Raw genomic sequence first — 23,968 nt, 5'->3', positions numbered from 1 at the left:
TATTATCATTATAATAAAAGTGTTTGCATATCCAGCTGACGGAGTGAATAATACAGGAAACAGTAAGACACCATTTTTGAGGATTTGAATAGCAGGCTGTGTGTGTGTGTGTGTGTGTGTGTGTGTGTGTGTGTGTTTGTGTGTGTGTGTGTTTGAACCCCTGACATTATGTCTGTAATGCAGGATCTAACAGACTCTTCCTGAGATGTGCATTTGCATTGTAAAGCAGCACAAAGGCAAGATAGAAATTGGTGTGTGTGTGTGTGTGTGTGTGTGTGTGTGTGTGTGTGTGTGTGTGATAGAGAGAAAAGAGAGGGGGAGAGAAATAGATCTGGAAAGAGTTTTTTTCCCCCTCAGTCTCTGGAGTCCTCACAATGATAGTACAGTGCCAAATGTCCTCATATTCACCTGATCTCCAGAAAATGTGTGTGTGTGTGTGTGTGTGTGTGCACCTATGTATGGAATGCACAAGATTTACTTATTTTAAAAAAAAAAAAGCTCCTCCCAAATCCTGATGAAGCTTCTGTAGTGTCTCCTGTAGTGGTTTGTTCAGTCGAGCCACATAGCCAACATTCTTTATATGTCATAATAGTGACCTTTACTCTGTGTGTGTGTGTGTGTGTGTGTGTGTGTGTGTTGTTGTACTGTTTCTGAGACATCACCTCCATGAGATTTGTAGATTTGTACTGCAGCAGGTCCGAACCCTAAAAGGTGCAAATGCAGCCACGGCGCTTTAGTGGGAACACGGGATATCCCATAATACAGCAGAAGTGACGGGGACAGCTTCATAAAGTTCATCAGAAACAATTAACAAACATTAAACAAGACGTATAACTGAAAATCTTCTCAGAGAGATGTGACATGAGGGCGTCGTAACTTTGGAGTTTTAACCAGACACAGCACTTTAAAACACTCCTGTAACCTGTCAGTGAGTCAGGGATTATCTCAAGTGAACCTGTGTGTGTGTGTGTGTGTGTGTGTGTGTGTATGAGAGATGTTTTTGTTCCACTAAGATAGAGGTAGTGGGGGAAAAAGGATAGAGAGAAAGTTCAGGGTATTGCCAGATGTCCTCAGGAGTCATGATGGTAAATCATATTAGGTCATAACGTCCTAATTAAATCATATTAGATTTACTATATAATTTAATAGCTGTAACATTATGGACTGCAGTTTTATTAGTGAGGTGATTGTCATTTTATAACAGCCGAATTCTGCTTCCTGTTTGCCCCGCCCACTTCCCCTACGTCATTTGGTTTAGGAAGTGTTTCGGAAACGTATGTTTTTCCAGAGGGAAGACGTAAAACATGGTATCCTAAACAGTCGAATATTTCGGATTCTGGATGTTTTATACAGACGTGTGTCCTGACAGAGTCACACGTCCTCACAACCACCCGGTCCTCATTAAAACAAAACCCAAAGAGCCAAAAATATTTCCTTTTGTTTACTGCAGTTATAGTCAAGGTTTAAGTGTCCGATTAATTAGCTGTAGTAATAATCATTGTGTCATTGGAGGTCCTCATAAAGACTGAATGAAACCTAAGGGGTGTGTGTGTGTGTGTGTGTGCACTATGTGGCTCTTCTGTAATCTGTCCCATCAGGATTAATGTCACTCCACACACGCACGCACACACACACACACACACACACACACACACACACACACGCAATCTTACATTTTTCTATCTTGAAAGGTCCTCATAAAGATTTTATTCTCAGTTTGTATGTCAGCTTACACACACACACACACACACACACACACAAGAATACACACACACAAGAATACACACCCTCTATTTAGACATTTCCTTTTTCTTTTTTAGCCACTCAGTAGAGCTCAAGCTCAAGTGTGTGTGTGTGTGTGTGTTACAAGAAACATGTTTAACTCAGGTTAAAGGTCATCCAGGTCACATGACGTTGGGCCCCAGCTACAGCTACATACAGTATGTTCAAACCAGCACACAATGTTCTTCTGGCATCTTTTGAGTGTGTTTCTGCCTCTGTGGCAGTTAGTGTGCACCGTGTGCACATTTTTATGCTGTAGGGGTTGAAAAGAAAGTGCATTTTAGTGTTCCTCGAGATAAAGTGTTGAACTTTTGTGCAATCATTGACACTTCACCGTTATTATGCAATATTTATTGTAACACAGTGAGTGCGATGATTCAGTGTGTTGCCCGTGGTGTGTGTGTGCGTGCGCGTGCGTGCGTGTGTGTGTGTGTGATGTTATGTTTTAGAGCTGTTGTTCCGTTATGAAGCATTGCCTTATGTTGCGGTTTGTTTGATAATTCACCATCAATATGCCTGCAGAAAATTTGTTCAAAGGTCATTTGACAGAGAATGTAGATTTTCCAATGACACCATTTTAATGAAACCTGTTTGTTTAACATTAATAAAAGCTGAAAACAAAATTTATAAATTAGGAAAACCAGAAGTTTAGATGGAACAAAAGCGATGACATCCTACGACAGCAGGTGTCTGGTAGAAAATTTGGTGTCTTGACATTTAGTTGTTTTTAACTCTGTCAGATTTCCTTTTATGGAGTTTTGTGGGCGTGGCTTAATGTATATCGTCTCTTCTGCTGACCTGCTTGGTAATTTACGATTTAGACGATTGGTATTTATCATTCCGTGTGTGTGTTTGTCGTGTAGACGAGCGAGAGGCCGTACAGAAGAAGACCTTCACTAAGTGGGTGAACTCTCACCTGGGCCGTGTGACCTGCAGAATCAGCGACCTGTACACAGACCTGCGGGATGGACGCATGCTCATCCGCCTACTCGAGGTGCTCTCGTCTGAACAGCTGGTCAGTCCCTCTGCACTCGTTTATCCCTTCAGTCATTTATTCATTTATTCACATACTCGCTCGCTCCACCTCAGCCTTGTTTTTTCTGTACAAACTCTAATCTAATAGTTTTGCTTCATTGATTTGTTTGCAGATTCACTGATCCGTTGATTTGAGTCGTTTGTTAATCGGTTCACTGATTTGTTCAACTTTATCTTATTTTAACAGTCATTTTTAATCTATCCTTATCATATATATATATATATATATATATATATATATACTCTCTCTCTCTCTCTCTCTCTCTCTCTCTCTCTCTCTCTCGTGTACTCGTTCAGCCGAAGCCGACTAAAGGTCGGATGAGGATCCACTGTCTGGAGAACGTGGATAAAGCGCTGCAGTTCCTCAAGGAGCAAAAGGTCCATCTGGAGAACATGGGTTCTCACGACATCGTCGACGGCAACCACCGCCTCACTCTCGGCCTCATCTGGACCATCATCCTGCGCTTCCAGGTACTGGGGGCGGGGCCTTCTCGACCAGAACTCTATTTTCGTACATTCCAGAAATACCTTCTTCTTTTTTTTTTCATATAGTTTTATATACCTGACTTTCAGTTTCATTTTTACTCATTTTAAATTCTCGGTGCGTGAGTGTTAGTCAGGCGAAAAAATTCCTTTGGGCCTCTCAGCTTTTATTCATGTCTACTCAGCTGAAACCCAGGGTAATTACTGAAGCATGATGATGATGATGATGGTGATGATGATGGTCCAAATATGATCGCGATGGTTCCATTTAGCACCTAATATAATCTGTTTTTGTCAGAAGGAACAGAATTACAGATGGCTGTAGTTTTTGACGACGTGAGCGCAGGGTTGTTCTACATTGACTATTGCGGTCATGTTTCCAATTTAGTGTAGGATCCCTTGCCGGTTTGTCTCTTGGCATTTGCTCTAGATCTGACAGCTCTAAAATATCACAACCTAGACCATCATGACCTAGCTGTCAAAATATCTCGCTAAATGAAGAGCGAGTTTATTTCACCGTCAATCTATTTATTTATTTATTTATTTATTTATTTTCGCTACCTGATTTGAGAGCCAAGTTCCGTTTTATGTCCAGCTAACGTGCTTCATGTGACCCGCCTTGGAGTGTCGACGCTCTGAACGGATGTCATTATACTTTGGTGAAATACTTCCATGATATTTATAATGTTAATGTCACAGAACCAAAAGGTCAAATAGAACCTCGAGAAGTGTTGAGATGTAGATTTACAAATATCATTTGGAGATAAGGATGAGCTTGATATTCTTATCTTTTGATGTTTTTTTCGACAAGTATAAGCTAGAATGTGTGTGTGTGTGTGTGTGTGTGTGTGTGTGTGTACAGATTCAGGACATCAGCGTGGAGACGGAGGACAACAAGGAGAAGAAATCTGCCAAAGACGCCTTACTGCTATGGTGCCAGATGAAGACAGCTGGGTGAGAGAGAGAGAGAGAGAGAGAGAAATAGATTGAGAGAGAGAGAGAGAGAAATAGAGAGAGAGAAAGAAATGATAAAATGACAAGAAACAAATTCAAGGAAAGTATAAAAGAAATAATACAGCAGCGATCGTAGGGGTCCAAGCACCACGTCGTTTGTGACGTCCCACCTTCAAACCGAATTTATTGTTTACATTTATCGGTATTGTTGGGAAGGTCAAAGGTCAAACCCTTGTTTAAATCTGCAGATAGAACATATATCTCGATGGGTAGGATGCCTGTAAAGCTCTGTCTGTTGTTGCCCCCATGGTGGAATTCCCCCAGCGAGTTTCAGTATACTCGTTATATAATCAGTCCCTTCGACCGTAGCGAGTTTGCAGCTACGCTTAGAATAAAACTGTAATAAAAACAAGACGAATATACAGAAGGATACGAACACAAACCTAATAAAAGTGACCAAAATACAATATGTAGCAGTACACCAACACAATTAGGTGGAGGTTTGGGCTCCTTGATTTGCATAGTAGCAGCATTCGGGATGTTACAAGGAGGCAAATAGAGGATAAAATGTTCTGAAGAAAAACAAATAAAGGAGTTTTGTAATGCTAAGACAAAACTCACAGTGAAACTGTGATGAAACTAACACGCATGTAGTTTGTGTTGTGGCTTGTGGGCGGGGCCTGTCCGGGAAATTCAGACCAGACACAGTGGAAGCTTTCGGATCACAATACAGTTAATACACACCGTATAAATTTGTGTCATTTGTGTAATAGAGTTATGCGTCGTTAGCCGTGTTGAGCGTTAACTATTAGACTGTAGCATTGTGTAACTCTAACGGGATGTTTGTCCTGCAGGTACCCGAATGTCAACGTGCACAATTTCACCACCAGCTGGAGAGACGGCCTGGCGTTCAACGCCATCGTGCACAAACACAGGTAGCCTACCACACACACACACACACACACACACACACACACACACACACACACAAATATGTACCATGACACAAGCGTCCAAGGTCATTGTCCTCATGGATCCCAATGCAAACATAAAGCTGAACTCCTGAATAAAAGTCACACGCACACGCACACACACACACACACACACACACACACACACACACACACACACACGCTCAGCGCTTCATTCTTTAACATGTTCACGCATATTGCCGAGCCTGCAGCTATTCAGGTCAGTTGCTGAAGCATGTCGGCTTCCATAATCCCCTAATGCTTCAAAATCATTGCCGGCGTGTTCTCCAGCCTGATTGGTCAGAAGCAAATCCGCAAATCACTTGTTTATTATTAACGGTTTAATACATTGTTGTTTCTATAGTTACGGATCGTTTGCAGTTCAGGGAACATGGTAAACGTCGATTACAACAAAATGGAAGATGTCTTATTAACCATTTATGGAAGGCGTGTCAGTGCTCCAGTGTCGGTGCTGTGGGGTTTACGCTAGTGTAGCTACATTCGCATGACCTGAGCTTTAATTATTAACTGTTCTAAATGTTAAACCAGTTGCTGTGGTGATTAGTTTCTTGTAACAGCACGAGTGTTACTTCCTTCACCTGTTTAACAATTCATTCATTACATCCTGAACACGACAAACTGGACAGGTAGAAGGAAACCATCTGATGCTCTGGAAATGAGACGCACCTGCACAAGTGTGAAGCGTGTGTGTGTGTGTGTGTGCGTGTGTGCCTGCGCGTGTGTGTGCGTGCGTGTGTGTGCGTGCGTGTGTGTGTGTGTGCCTGCGCGTGTGTGTGCGTACGTGTGTGTGTGTGTGTGCATCTATCCAAGTTACTGATGTCACATTCTCATTTCTCTACCTGATTAATGGCCCACCTGAGCCACCGTCTCTCCTTTCATCCATCCATCATACAAAAGACTTTCAATCCATCTGACTCCGTCCACCAGTCCATCCATCCATCCTATCCATTCATCCCTAAAAGCTTCGCTCCTTCTAATAGTGTGTTAGTGTGTTCTCCTCACACTGCGGTGCAGAACGCTGGATTATTTGACCTACATAAGGAGAACAAACGAGACGCCGCTCCACACACTGAAGTATGGCTTTAGCGGCTCACCGGCGCCCTCTGCTGTCTTCTTTTTGTGTAACAGCTGTCAGGTTTATTCCCTCACTTAAGGCAACACGTTACAGGTGAACAGTGCAGGTTTAGATCGCTGTGGATAAAAGTCCAGCTTAGAAGAAGACACGCAAATTAGCTACAAAACATTTCCCAGGCTGCAATAAAAATAAAGCCTCTCTCTCTCTCTCTCTCTCTCTCTCTCTCTCTCTCTCTCTCTGTCTGTGTGTCTCTCTCTCTCTCTCTCTCTCTCTCTCTCTCTCTGTCTGTCTGTGTGTGTGTGTCTCTCTCTCTATCTCTGTCTCTCTCTCTGTCTCTGTGTGTGTCTCTCTCTCTATCTCTCTCTCTCCCTGTCTCTGTGTGTGTCTCTCTCTCTATCTCTCTCTCTCTCTGTCTCTGTGTGTGTCTCTCTCGCTATCTCTCTCTCTCTCTGTCTCTGTGTGTGTCTCTCTCTCTATCTCTCTCTCTCTCAGGCCGGATCTGATCGAGTTCGACACTCTGAAGCGCTCCAACGCTCACTACAACCTGCAGAACGCTTTCAACATTGCAGAGAAGGAGATGGGGCTTACTAAACTACTGGATCCTGAGGGTAATCTCTCTCTCACACACTCACACACACACACACACACACACACACACACACACACACACACACACACACTGTGTAATGGTAACGTGTAACAAGTGTGTAAGTGTGTAATGTTATTCTGAATTTGTCACTTGCACTTTCAACAGTAGTGTGTGTGTGTGTGTGTGTGTGTGCACTTAGACGTGAACGTGGATCAGCCAGATGAGAAGTCAATCATCACATATGTGGCCACGTACTACCACTACTTCAGCAAGATGAAGGCGCTCGCTGTGGAGGGCAAGAGAATTGGCAAGGTGTGTGTGGATGGATGAGTTTGGTGAAGAAGTGTGTGTGAGTGTGTGTGAGTGTGTGTGAGTGTGTGTGAGTGTGTGTGAGTGTGTGTGAGTGTGTGTGAGTGTGTGTGAGTGTGTGTGAGTGTGTGTGAGTGTGTGTGAGTGAGTGTGTGTGAGTGTGTGTGAGTGAGTGTGAGTGAGTGTGTGTGAGTGTGTGTGAGTGTGTGTGAGTGTGTGTGAGTGCGTGTGAGTGCGTGTGTGTGTGTGTGTGAGTGTGTGTGTGAGGTTTTACTGTTTGTCTGAAAATTGTTAGTGATTGACAAATATTTAGGATGACAGAGAAGGCCATATCGATTCAGTCATGATTGTGTGTGTGTGTGTGTGTGTGTGTGTGTGTGTGTGTGTGTGTAGGTTCTGGACTATGCGATCGAGGCAGATCAGCTGATTGAGAAGTATGAGACATTGGCCTCGGAGCTGCTGCAGTGGATCGAGCAGACCATCGTTACACTCAACGACCGGCAGCTCGCCAACTCCCTGAGCGCCGTGCAGAACCAACTGCAGGCCTTCAACACCTACCGCACTGTGGAGAAACCACCCAAGTGTGTATACACACACACACACACACACAGCATAGCTTAATTCCTTCAGGGATTTTGTTGTATCAAAATGTACAGTACAAAGCATTGGCCTTTCTGTCAAGTATCTCTAACTGTGTGTGTGTGTGTGTGACTGTGTGTGTGACTGTGTGTGTGTGACTGTGTGTGTGTGTGTGTGTGTGACTGTGTGTGTGTGTGTGACTGTGTGTGTGTGTGTGTGACTGTGTGTGTGTGTGTGACTGTGTGTGTGTGTGTGTGTGACTGTGTGACTGTGTGTGTGTGTGACTGTGTGTGTGTGTGACTGTGTGACTGTGTGTGTGACTGTGTGACTGTGTGTGTGTGTGACTGTGTGTGTGTGTGTGTGTGACTGTGTGTGTGTGTGTGTGACTGTGTGTGTGACTGTGTGTGTGTGTGTGTGACTGTGTGTGTGTGTGACTGTGTGTGTGTGTGTGTGACTGTGTGTGTGTGTGTGTGTGACTGTGTGTGTGTGTGTGTGTGACTGTGTGTGTGTGTGTGACTGTGTGTGTGTGTGTGACTGTGTGTGGGTGTGTGTGTGACTGTGTGTGTGTGTGACTGTGTGTGTGTGACTGTGTGTGTGTGACTGTGTGTGTGTGTGTGACTGTGTGTGTGTGTGACTGTGTGTGTGACTGTGTGTGTGACTGTGTGTGTGTGACTGTGTGTGTGTGACTGTGTGTGTGTGACTGTGTGTGTGTGTGTGACTGTGTGTGTGTGACTGTGTGTGTGTGACTGTGTGTGTGTGTGTGTGTGACTGTGTGTGTGTGTGTGTGTGACTGTGTGTGTGTGTGTGTGACTGTGTGTGTGTGTGTGTGTGACTGTGTGTGTGTGTGTGTGACTGTGTGTGTGTGTGACTGTGTGTGTGTGTGTGACTGTGTGTGTGTGTGTGTGTGACTGTGTGTGTGTGACTGTGTGTGTGTGTGTGACTGTGTGTGTGTGTGTGACTGTGTGTGTGTGTGTGACTGTGTGTGTGACTGTGTGTGTGACTGTGTGTGTGACTGTGTGTGTGTGACTGTGTGTGTGTGACTGTGTGTGTGTGACTGTGTGTGTGTGTGACTGTGTGTGTGTGTATGTGTGTGTGTGTGACTGTGTGTGTGTGTATGTGTGTGAGACAGATTCACAGAAAAAGGGAATTTGGAGGTTCTCTTGTTCACAATCCAGAGCAAAATGAGGGCCAACAACCAGAAAGTCTACATGCCTCGAGAAGGAAAACTCATATCTGACATCAACAAGGTATTTGTCTCTCTGTGTGTCTGAGACACACACACACACACACACACACACACACACACACACACATACACACACACGTCAAAAACCATTTTCTTACATGACCATATCTAGTTTATTATCAGCGCATTTCTAAGAGCCTGTGATTGGTCGAGTAGGCGTGGGAGCGGCTGGAGAAGGCGGAGCATGAGCGCGAGCTGGCTCTGAGGAACGAGCTGATTCGTCAGGAGAAGCTGGAGATGCTGGCAGCGCGATTCGACCGCAAAGCCGCCATGAGGGAAACGTGGCTCAGCGAGAACCAGCGTCTCGTCTCGCAGGTCAGAGACACATTAATTTTTTCCCGTCACTCGGTTGCTCAGAAAATGTGTATGTTTATATATGTTTAATTAAATAAATATTATATATCTAACTTCTTCCAAATCAGGACAACTTTGGTTTCGATCTCGGCGCAGTTGAAGCAGCCACACGCAAGCACGAGGCCATCGAGACGGACATCGGCGCGTACGGAGAACGAGTGGCTGCCGTGGAAGCCGTGGCTCGCGAGCTTGAAGCGGAGGCGTACCACGACGTGCGGCGAATCCTGGCACGGCGAGACAACGTGCTGCGTCTCTGGGAGTACCTGAAGGAGCTGCTCACAGCCAGACGTGAAAGACTCGCGGCACACAGGGACCTGCAGAGACTTCTACAGGAGATGAGCTACATTATGGACTGGATGGAAGACATGAAGGTGCCTGATGAAGCTCACTGTAATACCTCCTCCTGCTGACCATCCGTCGTCTGGTCTGTTAGCATCAGGGTTTAATCTGTGTGTGTGTGTGTGTGTGTGTGTGTGTGTGTGTGTTTAGGGTCGTCTGCAGTCACAAGACAGTGGGAAACACCTTCATGATGTTGAGGACTTGCTGCAGAAACACACTCTGGTGGAGGCAGACATATCAGCACAGGCGGAGAGGATTCGGGCGGTGCAGGCTGCTGCCAATCGCTTCACCTCAGACGAAATGAGTGAGTGTTTGTCACTGACACTGACACTGACACACACACATACACACACATACACACAATCTATTATCTAGATCCATTACTGACATTTCTTCCTTGCTAATGTTCCTAACCTCACTCATCTCCTCAGTCTATAAGCCGTGTGAGCCGGCGTTGGTGGAGGAGAAGGTGGCGCTCCTGGGCCAGGCGTACGAAGAGCTGGGCAGACTGGCGGCCGAGCGACGGGCTCAGCTGGAGGACTCGCGGCGTCTCTGGCAGCTGCTGTGGGAACTCGGGGAGGAGGCAGCATGGATGCGTGAACAGGAGCAGATCATGGCAACAGAGGAGTGCGGGAAGGATCTGTTCTCTGCCCTACGCCTCCTGTCCAAACACGAGGCGTTCCGCGACGAGATGGCCGCCCGCTACGGCCCGCTAGGAAACAGCATCGCCTCCGGGGAGCAGCTGGTGAAGGAGGGGCACTGTGGAGCACCTGAGATCACAGAGAGGATCAAAGAGATCAGAGCTCAGTGGGACCGACTGGAGGAGGTGAGGAAGAAGAGAGAGACGGAGAGGAGAAGACAAATGTGCTGATGGATGGATGTATGAATGGTGGACGGAGGAATGCATAAGAGGTTTATCTGATATTTCTCTCTCTCTTGTCTCTCGTTCCATGTCGTCTCGCTAGGCCTCTCGTTTGCGAGAGCAGCGCCTGAAGGAGTCCGTAGCCTTCCACCAGTTCCAGACCGACGCCAACGACATGGAGGCGTGGCTTCAGGAAGCTTTCAGACAGGTAACACTCTGTAATGTTCATCACCGCTTCACAGTCATGTGGATATCACAGTGTGCTAATAACCCGTGTCGTGGCAGGTGTCCAGTCAGGAGGTCGGACACGACGAGTATTCTACACAGACGTTGGTACGGAAACAGAAGGAGGTAGAGGAGGAGATCCAGAGCCATCGCTCTCTCATCGACTCTCTGCATGAACAGGCTCAATCACTGCCTTCAGATTACGCCCAGTCTCCTCAGGTACACGTGCTAGTTCACTAAGTCGACTGCAGTTCTCAGTGTTATCTGCTAGCCCTCTGGTAGACCGTCTGTCTGTCTGTCTGCTGCCGTTTCTCAGGTGGAGGGTCGTCTCCCTGCGATAGAGCAACGCTACGAGGAGTTGAAGGCTCTGTCGTCAGCACGGCGCGATGCCCTGGAGGGGGCGCTGGCGCTGTACCGGATGTACAGCGAAGCCGACGCCTGCAAACAATGGATCGGTGAGAAGGAGCAGTGGCTCCTCACCATGGAGATTCCGTCCAAACTGGAGGACCTGGAGGTGATCCAGCAGAGGTGAGTTGGTCTGAGTCACCTAAGAGTTCTAGATTAAACACTGTTTAGTGTTACTTTGTGTTAAATTGTACGGTGTTGGTATTGTGTAGGTTTGAGACTCTGGAGCCGGAGATGAATAACATCGGATCTCGCGTTGCTGATGTGAACCAAGTCGCCGAACAGCTTCTCAAATCTGACAGCTGCAACAAGGAGCAAATTAACCAGACTCAGGACCAGCTCAATGACAGGTATACACACACACACACACACACACACACACACACACACACACACCAACATGTGAGTGAGTGTATATTGCATCGTCATTTTTGAAACAGAATCCTGTAAGACATTTTATTTGCCCTGTAGGTGGCACGAGTTCCAGCGCCTGGCTAATGAGAGGAAGCAGGCTCTGGAATCAGCACTGAACCTCCAGAACTACCATCTGGAGTGCAACGAGCTCCAGAGCTGGATGAAGGAGAAGACTAAAGTGATCGAGTCCACTCAGGGTCTCGGCAACGACCTGGCCGGGGTCATGGCCTTGCAGCGGAAGCTCACGGGCATGGAGAGAGACCTGGAGGCCATACAGGTGCAGTGTCTCGATATTCTTCATCTTCACCAGGACGTGATGTTAGTCGATGAAGCTGAGAAAGTGACCAGTCAGATAGTTACAGTAAAGTAATAAAAGCCGTGTAGCTGAAATGAAGGATCTGTAATATCTATACACACGTCTGTTATCTAGAACTACATAACTAATTAATATTACTCATTTTACTAATGCATAAAGGAGATATACAGGAATACACACACACACACACACACACACACGCTCACACTCATACATGATGATCAAGCCAAGAGCCCTGGAGGCTACACACACACACACACACACACACACACACACACACACACGCTCACACTCATACATGATGATCAAGCCAAGAGCCCTGGAGGCTACACACACACACACACACACACACACGCTCACACTCATACATGATGATCAAGCCAAGAGCCCTGGAGGCTACACACACACACACATTCCACACATGCATGTATGCACCTGTGGAGACTCGGAAGCCTGAAGAGAGACCTGCAGGCTATACACAAGCTGACACACACACACACACACACACACACGGCCAAATTTATCAAACTGAATATGAACAGGTTTATTTGGAATTTGTTGACGTCAGCATTTAGACATGAAAGTAGAACTGATGAAGATTCAGTTAAATCATCCAGATCAAATCTCTTCTAAAAAGAATGACACATGAGGCTCATGTTCACATAAACACAGGGGAAGCTTGGCGGCCAGCGCGCCGAGGCCGAGAAGCTGGAGTCCGAGCACCCAGAGCAGGCCGAGGAGATCCAGGCGCGACTGGCCGACATGGAGGAGGTGTGGGGGGAGCTGTGTGGCACCATGAAGAAGCGTGAGGAGAGTCTGGGAGAGGCCTCCAAGCTGCAGGGCTTCCTGCGCCACCTCGACGACTTCCAGGCCTGGCTCTCACGCACTCAGACGGCCGTGGCGTCCGAGGACACGCCCACCTCGCTCCCCGAGGCAGAACAGCTCCTGGCTCAGCATGAAGCCATCAAGAACGAGGTGGACAACTACCGCGATGACTACGAGAGGATCAAGGCCACTGGCGCAGAGGTGAGAAACAAACCAAACATCACACGCATCATGTTTCATTTCCAGCTTACTCAAAGAAAAGGGTAAAGCCAAACGGACAGACGGACGGATAGATGGAGACGAAAACAAAAAGAAAATGACAAACAGATATGCAGATGAAATGATAAACGGAGCTATTCGTGTACACAGCATGCTCATTTATTATGGTCTGTGTGTGTGTGTGTGTGTGTGTGTGTGTGTGTGTGCGCGCTCACACAGGTGACTCAGGGCCAAACGGATGCTCAGCACATGTTCCTGGCACAGCGGCTGCAGGCTCTGGACACGGGCTGGCAGGATCTTCGCAGGATGTGGGAGAGCAGACAGTGCCTGCTGGCCCAGGCCTTCGACTTCCAGACCTTCCTCAGAGACGCCAAGCAGGCCGAGAGCTTCCTCAACAGCCAGGTTAGAGAGACAGAGAAATAAAACAGATTGATATGAATATTATTAGCAGTAATTATCTGATGTCGTACCTGTGTCTCTCTCTCTCTCTCTCTCTCTCTCTCTCTTCAGGAGTACGTTCTATCACACACCGAGATGCCCTCGAGTCTGGAAGGGGCGCTGGAGGCCATCAAGAAGCACGAGGACTTCCTCACCACCATGGAAGCCAGCGAGGAAAAGATCAACGGTGTGGTGGAGTCGGGGCGGCGCCTCGTATCCGACGGCAACGCCAGTGCCGACAAGATCCAAGAGAAAGCCGATTCCATCGAGGAAAGGTAACGTTAAAGACTGTTCTGTATTCCCTGCGTTAACCCCGGCGCCCTCTGGTGGACATAAATCATTATCAGAATTCTATAACACACGATTCATCTCAAAAACTACGTCCTAGCACGTGTCGTCTACTCAGTAATGCATCAACCGTAACATTTACTGCCACTCAATCAGCCCGATTCCTGCCGGAACGCCAGCTCATTTTTTCAGCATGGCACCGCAGCGTGCCAGCGACAGCCATGTTTGTTTTTACACGCCTCCAAAGATCTCCTTCTGTTTATCAGGCACCAGAAGAACAAACAGGCTGCTAATGAGTTGCTGGGTAAACTGAAGGATAACAGAGAGCTACAGCACTTCCTTCAGGATGGACAGGAGGTACAAACACACACACACACACACACACACACACACACACACACCAGAAAAGAGGCACTGTTGGGCGGCTGGTCCATTACCAAAGATTCCAGTTGGATGGCTTTTGGTTAATTACTAATAAATTAACAGACTTTGTTTTAACTTCCTCTCTCTCTCTCTCTCTCTCTCTCTCACACACTTACACACACAGCTGACTCTGTGGATTAATGAGAAGATGTTGACAGCTCAAGACATGACGTATGATGAGGCCAGGAACCTGCACAGCAAGTGGCAGAAACACCAAGCCTTCATGGCTGAGCTGGCCTCCAACAAGGACTGGCTGGACAAGATCGATAAGGTCCACACACACACACACACACACACACACACACACGTAAATGCCAGTGATATTTATTTGTTTCTTTCTCTGTCACTCAGGAGGGTCAGGCTCTGGTGAAGGAGAAGCCTGAGCTGGAGGAGACGGTTTCTGAGACCCTGCGTGAGCTGCAGAAGCAGTGGGATTTGTTGGAGACCACCACGCAGACCAAAGCACAATGTCTGTTCGACGCCAACCGTGCCGAGCTCTTCACCCAGAGCTGCTCGGCTCTCGACACGTGGCTGCAGAACCTCTCCTCGCAGCTGCAGAGCGACGACTTCGGCAAGGACCTGACCAGCGTCAACATCCTGCTCAAGAAACATCAGGTACTTGGGAATGGAACCACAAACAGAATGACGAACTTAACCGTAGTCTGAATAAAAGCTCAGAAGGTCACCAGAAAGAGTCCGTGATTCAATCCGAGTCAATTCGAACGATCAAGAGTCGATCCCAGAAAGAGTCGATTCATTGATTCGTGTCAATTCCATTACATGGTAGTTGATCCCAAAGGTTCGATTCACGGATCTTTCTCACCCGACCTCAGCTTCATCAGGAATTAAATGTAGATGTGTTGAAGATGTTCGTCATAAACCTTGTGTTTCGGTGTGTGTCAGATGCTGGAGCACCAGATGGAGGTGAGGGAGAAAGAGGTGCAGTCTCTGCAGTCGCAGGCTCTGGCTCTGACTCAGGAGGACGCAGGGATCGCTGAGGTGGACGGGCAGCAGAGGAGAGTGATGGACAACTTCTCTCAGCTCCAGGACCCTCTCCAACAGAGACGACAACATCTGCTCGCGTCTAAAGAGGCCCACCAGTTCAACAGAGACCTAGAAGATGAGATAGTGAGACTCGCACACTGGCGACACACACACACATTTCTTCGAGTCCAGGATTTTGAGACTTGTTAAAAATCTTATCCCCGACTTTTGAGTTATGGCACAAGTGTTAAATGTAAGACAAAGGAGTCAGTTCCCTGAGTTCCTGCTTTGGAAGCTAAGAGTCATTTCCAAAGCCTTGGTGCGGATCCTAAAGAGTCGTTATAAAAAAAATATTCTGTTTCTTCTCTTCTGCAGTTGTGGGTGAAGGAGAGAATGCCGCTGGCTACATCCACAGATCACGGCAAAGACCTGCCCAGTGTTCAGCTGCTCATAAAAAAGAACCAGGTACATCACACACACACACACACACACACACACACACACACAGAGAACAGACAACTCGTTTAGGGTGTTAGGTATTTTCAGTGCTAATTCACTGACTCTCTCACTTCTACTCATGTTTTTGTTTCTGTCTTTATCCTCAGACCCTGCAGAAGGAGATTCAGGGCCACCAGCCTCGCATCGACGACCTACAGACCCACGGGCACAAAATGGCCCCCAGCGGCGGGGCAGAGGTGGGCGGGGAGCGGCAGGCGGTGCTGGAAGAGCGTCTGAATGAGCTCGGGGATCTGTGGGCACGGCTCATCTCGGAGACCGAGCAGAGACACGCGCGCCTGGTGGAGGCCCATCGCGCTCAGCAGTTCTACACAGATGCTGCTGAGGCCGAGGCCTGGATGGGAGAGCAGGAGCTACACATGATGTCTGAAGAGAAGGCCAAGGTGTGTGTGTGTGCGTGTGTGGTTTGGTGTTTATAACATGTTTATAACTGTATATACAGGACGAGCAGAGCGCCTTGGTGTTTATAATGTGTTTATAACTGTATCTACAGGACGAGCAGAGCGCTTTAGTGTTTATAACGTGTTTATAACTGTATATACAGGACGAGCAGAGCGCTTTAGTGTTTATAATGTGTTTATAACTGTATATACAGGACGAGCAGAGTGCCTTGGTGTTTATAACACGTTTATAACTGTATCTACAATACGAGCAGAGTGCCTTGGTGTTTATAACACGTTAATAACTGTATCTACAGGACGAGCAGAGTGTCTTGGTGTTTATAATGTGTTCATAACTGTATCTACAGGACGAGCAGAGTGCCTTGGTGATGGTAAAGAAGCACCAGACCCTAGAACAGGCGCTGGAGGATTACGCTCAGACCATCCATCAGCTAGCCAATAGCAGCAGACTCATGGTGGACGGTGAACATCCTGAGAGGTGAGGAGCATTCTGGGATACGTCTCTCCACTGTGTGGTAAACGGTGATTGTCACACGCCGTTCGTCTGTGTGTCTGTCAGTGAGCGGATCACGCTGAGGCAGGCCCAGGTGGACAAGCTGTACGCCGGACTGAAGGACCTCGCCGAGGAGAGGAGGGGCAAACTGCAGGAGCGACTGCGTCTCACACAGCTGAAGCGAGAGGTGGACGACCTGGAGCAGTGGATTGCTGAAAGGGAGGTGGTCGCCGGCTCGCACGAACTCGGCCAGGACTACGAGCACGTCACTGTGAGAGCAACATCATGTCCACTAACTCACTCACTCACTCACTCACTCACTCACCCACTCACTCACTCACTCACTCACTCACCCACCCACTCACTCACTCACTCACTCACTCACTCACTCACTCACCCACCTACCCACTCACTCACCCACCTACTCACTCACTCACTCACCCACTCACCCACTCACCCACTCACTCACCCACTCCCGCCCGCCCACCCACTCACTCACCCACACACTCACTCACCCACCCACCCACTCACTCACTCACCAAAAATATTACAAACAATTCTTTATGCATTTTCATATCACTGAAAAAATGTTTATATCTAAACTGCATTACACGGTGATGAGACTCGTTTACTGAAACTGTCAACAATTTTTATTTTCCACTAAACTTTTCACTCCAAACATTACTACATATACATTAGACATTACATACAGGACGAGCTAAAAATCCTGATACACGATTGGGTGAAATAATAGTCCAGGAAATGTGGTATCGGTTACTGTCCTGGGTAAAAGGCCAAGAGAAACGATCTCTCCTAATCCATAATCCCTGCTTCCATGATGTGAATCACGTTATCACATTCCAGCAGAGATAATATAATAAAATCGTTTCTGTCCATAAATAGTTCTCCTCTGTCTCTCTCTCTCTCGGCCGTCTGTCTCCGTCTCTGTCTTTCCGTCTCAGATGCTGCGGGATCGTTTCCGGGAGTTTGCGCGGGACACGAGTGCGATTGGACAGGAGCGTGTGGACGCAGTGAACGCTCAGGCGGACACTCTGATCGAGTCGGGACACCCAGAGAACGCCAGCGTGGCCGAGTGGAAGGACGGCCTGAACGAGGCCTGGGCCGACCTGCTGGAGCTCATGGACACACGCACACAGATGCTGGCGGCGTCGTACGAGCTGCAGCGCTTCCAGCAGGACGCCCGAGAGGCGCTGGCACGCGTCCGCAACAAGAGGGAAGCGCTAAACTCTGCCGAGCTGGGCCGCGACCTCAACACCGTGCAGCACCTCCACCGGCAGCACACGGCCTACGAGCACGATGTGCACGCGCTCAGTGGACAGGTGAGAGAGGGAGTGAGAGAGGGAGTGAGAGAGAGAGAGAGTGTGTGTGTGTGTGTGAGAGAGAGAGTGTGTGAGAGAGAGTGAGAGGGAGTGAGAGAGTGTGTGTGAGAGAGAGTGTGTGTGAGAGAGAGTGTGTGAGAGAGAGTGTGTGAGAGAGAGAGGGAGAGTGTGTGTGAGAGAGAGTGAGATGGAGTGAGAGAGTGTGTGTGAGAGAGAGTGAGAGGGAGTGAGAGAGTGTGTGTGAGAGAGAGAGAGAGAGTGTGTGTGAGAGAGAGTGTGTGAGAGAGAGAGAGTGTGTGAGAGAGAGAGAGTGTGTGAGAGAGAGAGAGTGTGTGAGAGAGAGAGAGAGTGTGTGAGAGAGAGAGAGTATGTGTGTGAGAGAGAGAGTGTGTGTGAGAGAGAGAGAGTGTGTGAGAGAGAGAGAGTGTGTGAGAGAGAGAGAGAGTGTGTGTGTGAGAGAGAGTGTGTGTGTGAGAGAGAGAGAGTGTGTGTGTGTGTGTGAGAGAGAGAATGTGTGAGAGAGAGAGAGAGAGACACCCAGGTATTGTTTTGTACCTAACAGTTCAGGTTCCTTCATCTTTACGTGGTCTTATTGTAGGTGACCCAGGTGCAGGACGACGCAGCACGTCTGCAGAAAGCGTACGCCGGCGAGAAGGCAGACGACATCCATCGACATGAGCGCGCCGTCACCGAGGCGTGGGAGGGGCTTCTGGCTGCCACTCAAGCCAGACGGCTGCTGTTATTAGACACGGTGGAGAAGTTCCGCTTCTTTAACATGGTCCGAGATCTGATGCTGTGGATGGACGGCATTAACTTACAGATACAGTCTCACGACAGCCCCCGGTGTGTTTATATGCACACACACACACACACACACACACATTTATTATTGTAAGCATTTATTTTAATATCAGCTTGAGTTGATATTATAGGCTGTCACTAATAGTTTTATTATGTTTATTCATTGTGTGTGTGTGTGTGTGTGTGTGTGTGTGTGTGTGTGTTAGGGACGTGTCCTCAGCCGGGCTCGTCATCGCAAACCACCAGGACATTAAAGCAGAGATCGAGGCTCGATCTGGCAGCTTCACCGCCTGCACCGACATGGGACACGCCCTCATCAACAACAACCACTACGCATCAGACGAGGTACAAACGCGCACACAAACTTCTATACAACTTTTTTATAAGCCCTCACACACTCACACACACACTTGTGTCTGATTACGTTGCAGATCAGGGAGAAACTGCAGCAGCTTCAAGAGAAGAGAGATGAAATCAACCAGAAGTGGCAGGACAAAATGGACCACTTGCAGATAGGTGTGTGTGTGTGTGTGTGTCTTGTTTTTCCATTGTGTTCTCAGATACACAAGTGTCTTGTACCGCTATTAGCTACTGTTAATTGTGTATGTGTGTGTGTGTCAGTCCTGGAGGTGCTGCAGTTCAGCAGAGACGCCTCGGTGGCTGAGTCATGGTTAGTGAGTCAGGAGCCGCTAGCGCGCGCGGCCGAACTCGGCGCCAACGTGGACGAGGTGGAGAGCCTCATTAAACGACACGAAGCCTTCGAGAAGCTCGCTGCTGGCTGGGAGGAGCGTTTCATTCAGCTCGAGAAGCTCACCACGGTACACACACACACCCACACACACACACACACACATTTCCCTTCAGCTCGTTCTTTTATTCGTTATCCGTCTTCTACCTCACAGCTCGAGGAACAGGAGATTCAGAGGAGGAGAGAAGAAGAGGAGAGAGCGCGGAGACCTCCGACGCCTCCCCCCGCAGAGGAAGTGGTACAGTCTGAGGCTGAATTTGAGTCTGGAGCAAGGTTAATATACACCGTGTCCCAGTCCCAGAAGTCCCCGAAGAAAAGTGTGTGTCTGATTTCAGTGACTAAATTCGCTCTAACTCTCTCTTCAGGACAAGTTTGGACCAGACCACACTGAACCAGTCAGTGTCTGTAAATGGAGTCCACAGTGACCAGGACACGTCACAGGTCGGTGTGTGTTCTTATAAATGTAAATGTGAATGTACCCATTGTACTGTAATGCCTGTATAAGAGAGGTGTGTGTGTGTGTGTGTGTGTGTGGTCCATGACCCTATATAAAATGTAACTCAGGTTGTGTTTGTGCAGTGTTCACGTGACCCTAACTTTACATGTTAAAAGCACATTAACTTGTGTCACTGTTACACTTCTCTTACCCCCGCAGTCCTTATCCGTGTCTGTATCCGAGCTTCCATACGCGGAACCTAAACCTCTTACAAAACAGCTCTCTAATCCTCTGCCCAAACCGCACAAGGCACAGCAGCGTGTGAGTACTAACTCCAGTCCAGCTTTAACCCAGCACCATCGCTGATCCCATCGCTTCCTGCTCCGAGCGCGCTAGCAAGCCGGTGGACGCAGTTTCCCACTTGGCCTGCTAGAGGGCGCCGTGAGCCTCCCTGTGGTCTGCAGCGCTTTCCATGTCTCGTCATTTGCTCTGTTTAATGTCAGGCTATGAAGAATTAACAGATAATAACGCTGTCAGTGTTTGCCAATCACAGTGCCGGGGCTTCCATTAGTTGCCATGACGATTATAGCATGTACTTGAAACCCTACTACAATGCTACTCCTTGTGGTGCAGACAGATGAATGAGCTGCTCACCTGGATTGAGAAACACTGAGATTTGATTTGACTTCTTTATTCCTTCCGTCTGTGGAAAAGTGGTTTGGTTCTGGCCTTTATGTCCTCGTGGATTTAGCCAATCAGAGCCTCGGGGGCAAAACCGTAATACAGCTACACTAAAGACTTGAATCATTTACATTTCTCTTCATTCTGAAACATAAAGGCTGAACTGAACATCACTGCTTCCATCTCCTCGTTTTAGGACTCCATCTGGTTGGTTTGGAAGACGTGTGGGTCGTGTGTGTGTGCGTGTGGGTCGTGTGCGTGTGGTGCGTGTGGGTCGTGGGCGTGTGGTGTGTGTGTGTGATGCTGTGTGGTGTGTGTGTGTGTGTGTGTGTGAGACCCAGGCCCCATGTCCTGGTTGACTGAATTTGTGTACTTGGCTGTGTTCTCATTCTTGTGGTGTGTGTTTGGAACACAGAGCAACATTAAGTCTTAGAGTACAAAAAAGTTTAGCTGAAACGTTTCTGATCCTCTGTCTTGTGAGCTAATAGAAATAAGTGGGCGGAGTCTAGGGGCGTTTTCTTTCTAGCAACTTCTCACTCTGATTGGTATTGAAGTCCTGCAAAAAAAAAAAAATTCTATTTGTTATTATATTTGTTACTGTAGCCTACACAAGAGACTACAAGAAATACTTTGACATGAATTCAAAGGAATTTAGCAAAACCTCTTCATTCGTTTATGAATCTCATCAGTGCTTCATCGCCTCGCTGCTTGAGTCCATTACACACGGCTCATTTCTGTTCCATGTTTCAGTGGAATCTCAGGCCGAGTCACCGACTTGTTTACGTTTACACAGGGCTCAGAGGGAGAGTCGGTGAACGGCCCGGGCCAGGACAGCGGCTTGGACACGGCGTCTCGCCACGAGCCGTCAGGCACACTGCCCAGCCGGGTGGATGCTGCTGCAGAGGCCATGGAGGGAATACTGTGCAGGAAACACGAAATGGAGAGCCAGGGCAAGAAAGCAGCCAACAGGTACAATCCCACCATCACATCAGACTCTCAGCAGCTTATTATACAACTGTTCCAATAAATAACCGCATGTTAGATACATTACACACATATTAATACCTCAACAAGCCACAAGGGGGCGATGTTCAGAGCCGCTGTCACATCATTAAAGTGATCGTTTTGTGTAGATCGTGGCAGAATGTGTACTGTGTGCTGAGGAAAGGAAGTCTGGGATTCTATAAGGACAACAAGAGCGCGTCTAACGGCATCCCCTACCACGGAGAAGTTCCCATCAGCCTCAACGAGGCCACCTGTGAAATCGCCCTTGACTACAAGAAGAGAAAACACGTCTTCAAACTGAAGTAAGTCCGGTTTTCTATCTTGGAGTAAAGAAGCTTTTATAAATCTGCACCAGATCGGTGATTAGTTAGAGAAACCTTTTCTATAATAATAATAATAATGCCGCTGTCCGAGTTCATAACGTTCACGAGGGACCAGAGCAACACCTTATATGGAATATGTGATGATTTCCTTTCTCTTGTTTCCCTCAGGCTTGGAGATGGAAAGGAGTTCCTGTTCCAAGCCAAGGACGAGGTGAGATCCTTCCCTCCACAGCCAGTTGATTTTTTTTTTTTCCCCTGGTTTAGTCCTCTGCTTTTAAAATGAAGCATTTTACTGGAACGTGTTTCTAATAAATGTTACACTTAATAAAAGTTTTCTGGATTCTGTCTCTCTCTCTTTCTCTCTCTCTCTCTCTCTCTCTCTCTCTCTCTCTCTCTCTCTCTCTCTCTCTCCAGGCTGAGATGAGCTCCTGGATTCGATCGATCCACTCCTCCATGCCAGCGAGCAACGACGACGACCTCTCTCCGGCTCCGCCCCTGACACGGGCCATGACGATGCCCCCGATGTCCCCGAGCGAGGGTGAGGGTGGAGGCGTGACCATGCGCAACAAGGAAGGCAAAGAGAAAGACAGAGAGAAACGCTTCAGCTTCTTCGGCAAGAAAAAGTAAAGGGAAAAAGGAAAGGAGGGAAAAAGTTCCTTTTAAAATCACACAAACTGTCTTAGAGGAAGACGGCGCCCTCTACTGTCACACAGCTGAACACCTTTTACTTTTTCCGTCGCTGTCTCACTCACTGCCATCCTCCTGTACCATGTCCTGGCCTCGCGAAGGATCGCGGCTCGTCTGTTTCAGAACGTTTGATCGTCCCCGAGTCTCAGGGCTTAGCAGCCTTTCCCATAATGCAACGCTTCCAACGTTTTCTTCATTCATCCTTTCCATTCGATTTGCCGTCGTGAAGGACCAGAGTGACCTTTTTTCTTTTCTTCTTTCCTTTATAAGGTTCCGATGTTCACGTTCCTAGTTAATATATCCGATTGTCGTTATTATTTAACTATTTGCCATTTGTGACGACAAATATTAAATAAAAAAAAAAGAGAAAAAAGATAGAAAAGAATAAAGTGTAAGTCTAGCAAGCAGCGAGTCGAGGTTTAGAGAGTGAGGGGATGCAAACAAAAACCCTCCTCAGTTTCCACACACTGAACCCAGAGCTTTAGTCCCCGAGGATGAAGAGCTCTAGAATAGAACCCGGGTTCTAGATTCTTACTATCAAGGTTTCTTCTTCTTCTTCTTCTTCTTTTCTTTGTTTTCCTTCTTTCATTTTGAAGTGTGCAGGGGAAATTAAAAACACAAAGTTTTATTCAAAATATTAGTCGGGATTTGTTTTCTATCCCCATCATTGTTGTGTTATTATTATTATTTTTTTCTTTCTCAGCCAGACTTTGCCTTTATTCCTCTTCTTTAGATCAGATAACACACTCGCACTAAAGCGCAAAGGCTCATGGGACGGGATGGTTTTTTTGTTTGTTTGTTTTTATTAGGCATTCTGGGAAATCGCCAGGCCGCGTTATATTTGTCAAACAAAACACTGGACGAGAAATTAAACTACTGTTTGTTTGTTTGTTTGTTTTTTTTTTTCCCCTAATGTGGACCAAATCTCCATTTCTCACCGCCCTGATCATCAGTCAAAACACGGAGCTTATTACTGATAAATCACTAATCGATGCTTTAAACCGGGGGGACAGAAAAAGGGGCGTAGTTTAACGAACCGATATTATTTTGGATGCTATTTTTGCATTTGTACACAGGAGCGCATGGGTGTGATCGAGTTAGCGTTTATCCCGGTGTAGCATGAGCACAGTATTTTTGTAGGCGGTTTGTTCAACGCTAGTGACGTGTTTTTTGTGACGTTCGATTTTTTTACGTGGCCGCGGGACAAAAAACAAACAAACCAAACACGCGTCACGTTGTTTCGTCGATGTACGATGACACAAAACAAACAAACCAAACACGCGTCACGTTGTTTCGGCGACGTACGATGAAGCCCCTTCATCTGAGGGGAGCGGAGTATCAAACTGGGAACCCAGAATTTATAGCGGCACTTTGGAACAATGGGCAAAAAGACGTATCGAA

At 47.4% G+C, this 23,968-nt stretch overlaps 1 protein-coding gene across 3 annotated transcripts in view; it reads left to right on the top strand.

Annotated features, from left to right (window-relative positions):
- Window positions 1–23,473, top strand: part of sptbn2 (spectrin, beta, non-erythrocytic 2) — a 40,493-nt gene extending 17,020 nt beyond the window's left edge. For 2 of the 3 annotated variants that reach the window (XM_060863367.1, XM_060863365.1), the window contains exons 2-41: window positions 2,646–2,797; window positions 3,115–3,288; window positions 4,163–4,254; window positions 5,109–5,189; window positions 6,814–6,929; window positions 7,110–7,222; window positions 7,613–7,800; window positions 8,928–9,045; window positions 9,201–9,359; window positions 9,467–9,769; window positions 9,888–10,041; window positions 10,169–10,563; window positions 10,703–10,807; window positions 10,885–11,043; window positions 11,141–11,352; window positions 11,442–11,579; window positions 11,701–11,920; window positions 12,632–12,985; window positions 13,223–13,405; window positions 13,514–13,716; window positions 13,996–14,086; window positions 14,277–14,423; window positions 14,504–14,767; window positions 15,056–15,280; window positions 15,512–15,601; window positions 15,742–16,035; window positions 16,401–16,531; window positions 16,613–16,817; window positions 17,509–17,886; window positions 18,485–18,729; window positions 18,894–19,032; window positions 19,119–19,203; window positions 19,309–19,505; window positions 19,590–19,708; window positions 19,801–19,876; window positions 20,091–20,192; window positions 21,346–21,521; window positions 21,686–21,859; window positions 22,049–22,091; window positions 22,295–23,473. In XM_060863367.1, the coding sequence (XP_060719350.1) occupies window positions 2,646–2,797; window positions 3,115–3,288; window positions 4,163–4,254; window positions 5,109–5,189; window positions 6,814–6,929; window positions 7,110–7,222; window positions 7,613–7,800; window positions 8,928–9,045; window positions 9,201–9,359; window positions 9,467–9,769; window positions 9,888–10,041; window positions 10,169–10,563; window positions 10,703–10,807; window positions 10,885–11,043; window positions 11,141–11,352; window positions 11,442–11,579; window positions 11,701–11,920; window positions 12,632–12,985; window positions 13,223–13,405; window positions 13,514–13,716; window positions 13,996–14,086; window positions 14,277–14,423; window positions 14,504–14,767; window positions 15,056–15,280; window positions 15,512–15,601; window positions 15,742–16,035; window positions 16,401–16,531; window positions 16,613–16,817; window positions 17,509–17,886; window positions 18,485–18,729; window positions 18,894–19,032; window positions 19,119–19,203; window positions 19,309–19,505; window positions 19,590–19,708; window positions 19,801–19,876; window positions 20,091–20,192; window positions 21,346–21,521; window positions 21,686–21,859; window positions 22,049–22,091; window positions 22,295–22,507 (7,013 nt within the window). In that variant the 3' untranslated portion in view covers window positions 22,508–23,473. The remainder of the gene's footprint in view (window positions 1–2,645; window positions 2,798–3,114; window positions 3,289–4,162; window positions 4,255–5,108; window positions 5,190–6,813; window positions 6,930–7,109; window positions 7,223–7,612; window positions 7,801–8,927; window positions 9,046–9,200; window positions 9,360–9,466; window positions 9,770–9,887; window positions 10,042–10,168; window positions 10,564–10,702; window positions 10,808–10,884; window positions 11,044–11,140; window positions 11,353–11,441; window positions 11,580–11,700; window positions 11,921–12,631; window positions 12,986–13,222; window positions 13,406–13,513; window positions 13,717–13,995; window positions 14,087–14,276; window positions 14,424–14,503; window positions 14,768–15,055; window positions 15,281–15,511; window positions 15,602–15,741; window positions 16,036–16,400; window positions 16,532–16,612; window positions 16,818–17,508; window positions 17,887–18,484; window positions 18,730–18,893; window positions 19,033–19,118; window positions 19,204–19,308; window positions 19,506–19,589; window positions 19,709–19,800; window positions 19,877–20,090; window positions 20,193–21,345; window positions 21,522–21,685; window positions 21,860–22,048; window positions 22,092–22,294) is intronic. The other variant, XM_060863366.1, reaches the window with a different exon arrangement.
- Window positions 23,474–23,968: the final 495 nt, after the last annotated feature.

This window comes from Tachysurus vachellii, chromosome 26 (assembly GCF_030014155.1).
Source record: "Tachysurus vachellii isolate PV-2020 chromosome 26, HZAU_Pvac_v1, whole genome shotgun sequence".
Taxonomy (NCBI): domain Eukaryota; kingdom Metazoa; phylum Chordata; class Actinopteri; order Siluriformes; family Bagridae; genus Tachysurus; species Tachysurus vachellii.
The sequence above is the reverse complement of the archived record's forward strand: the minus strand, read 5'-3'. Positions and strand labels throughout refer to the sequence as shown.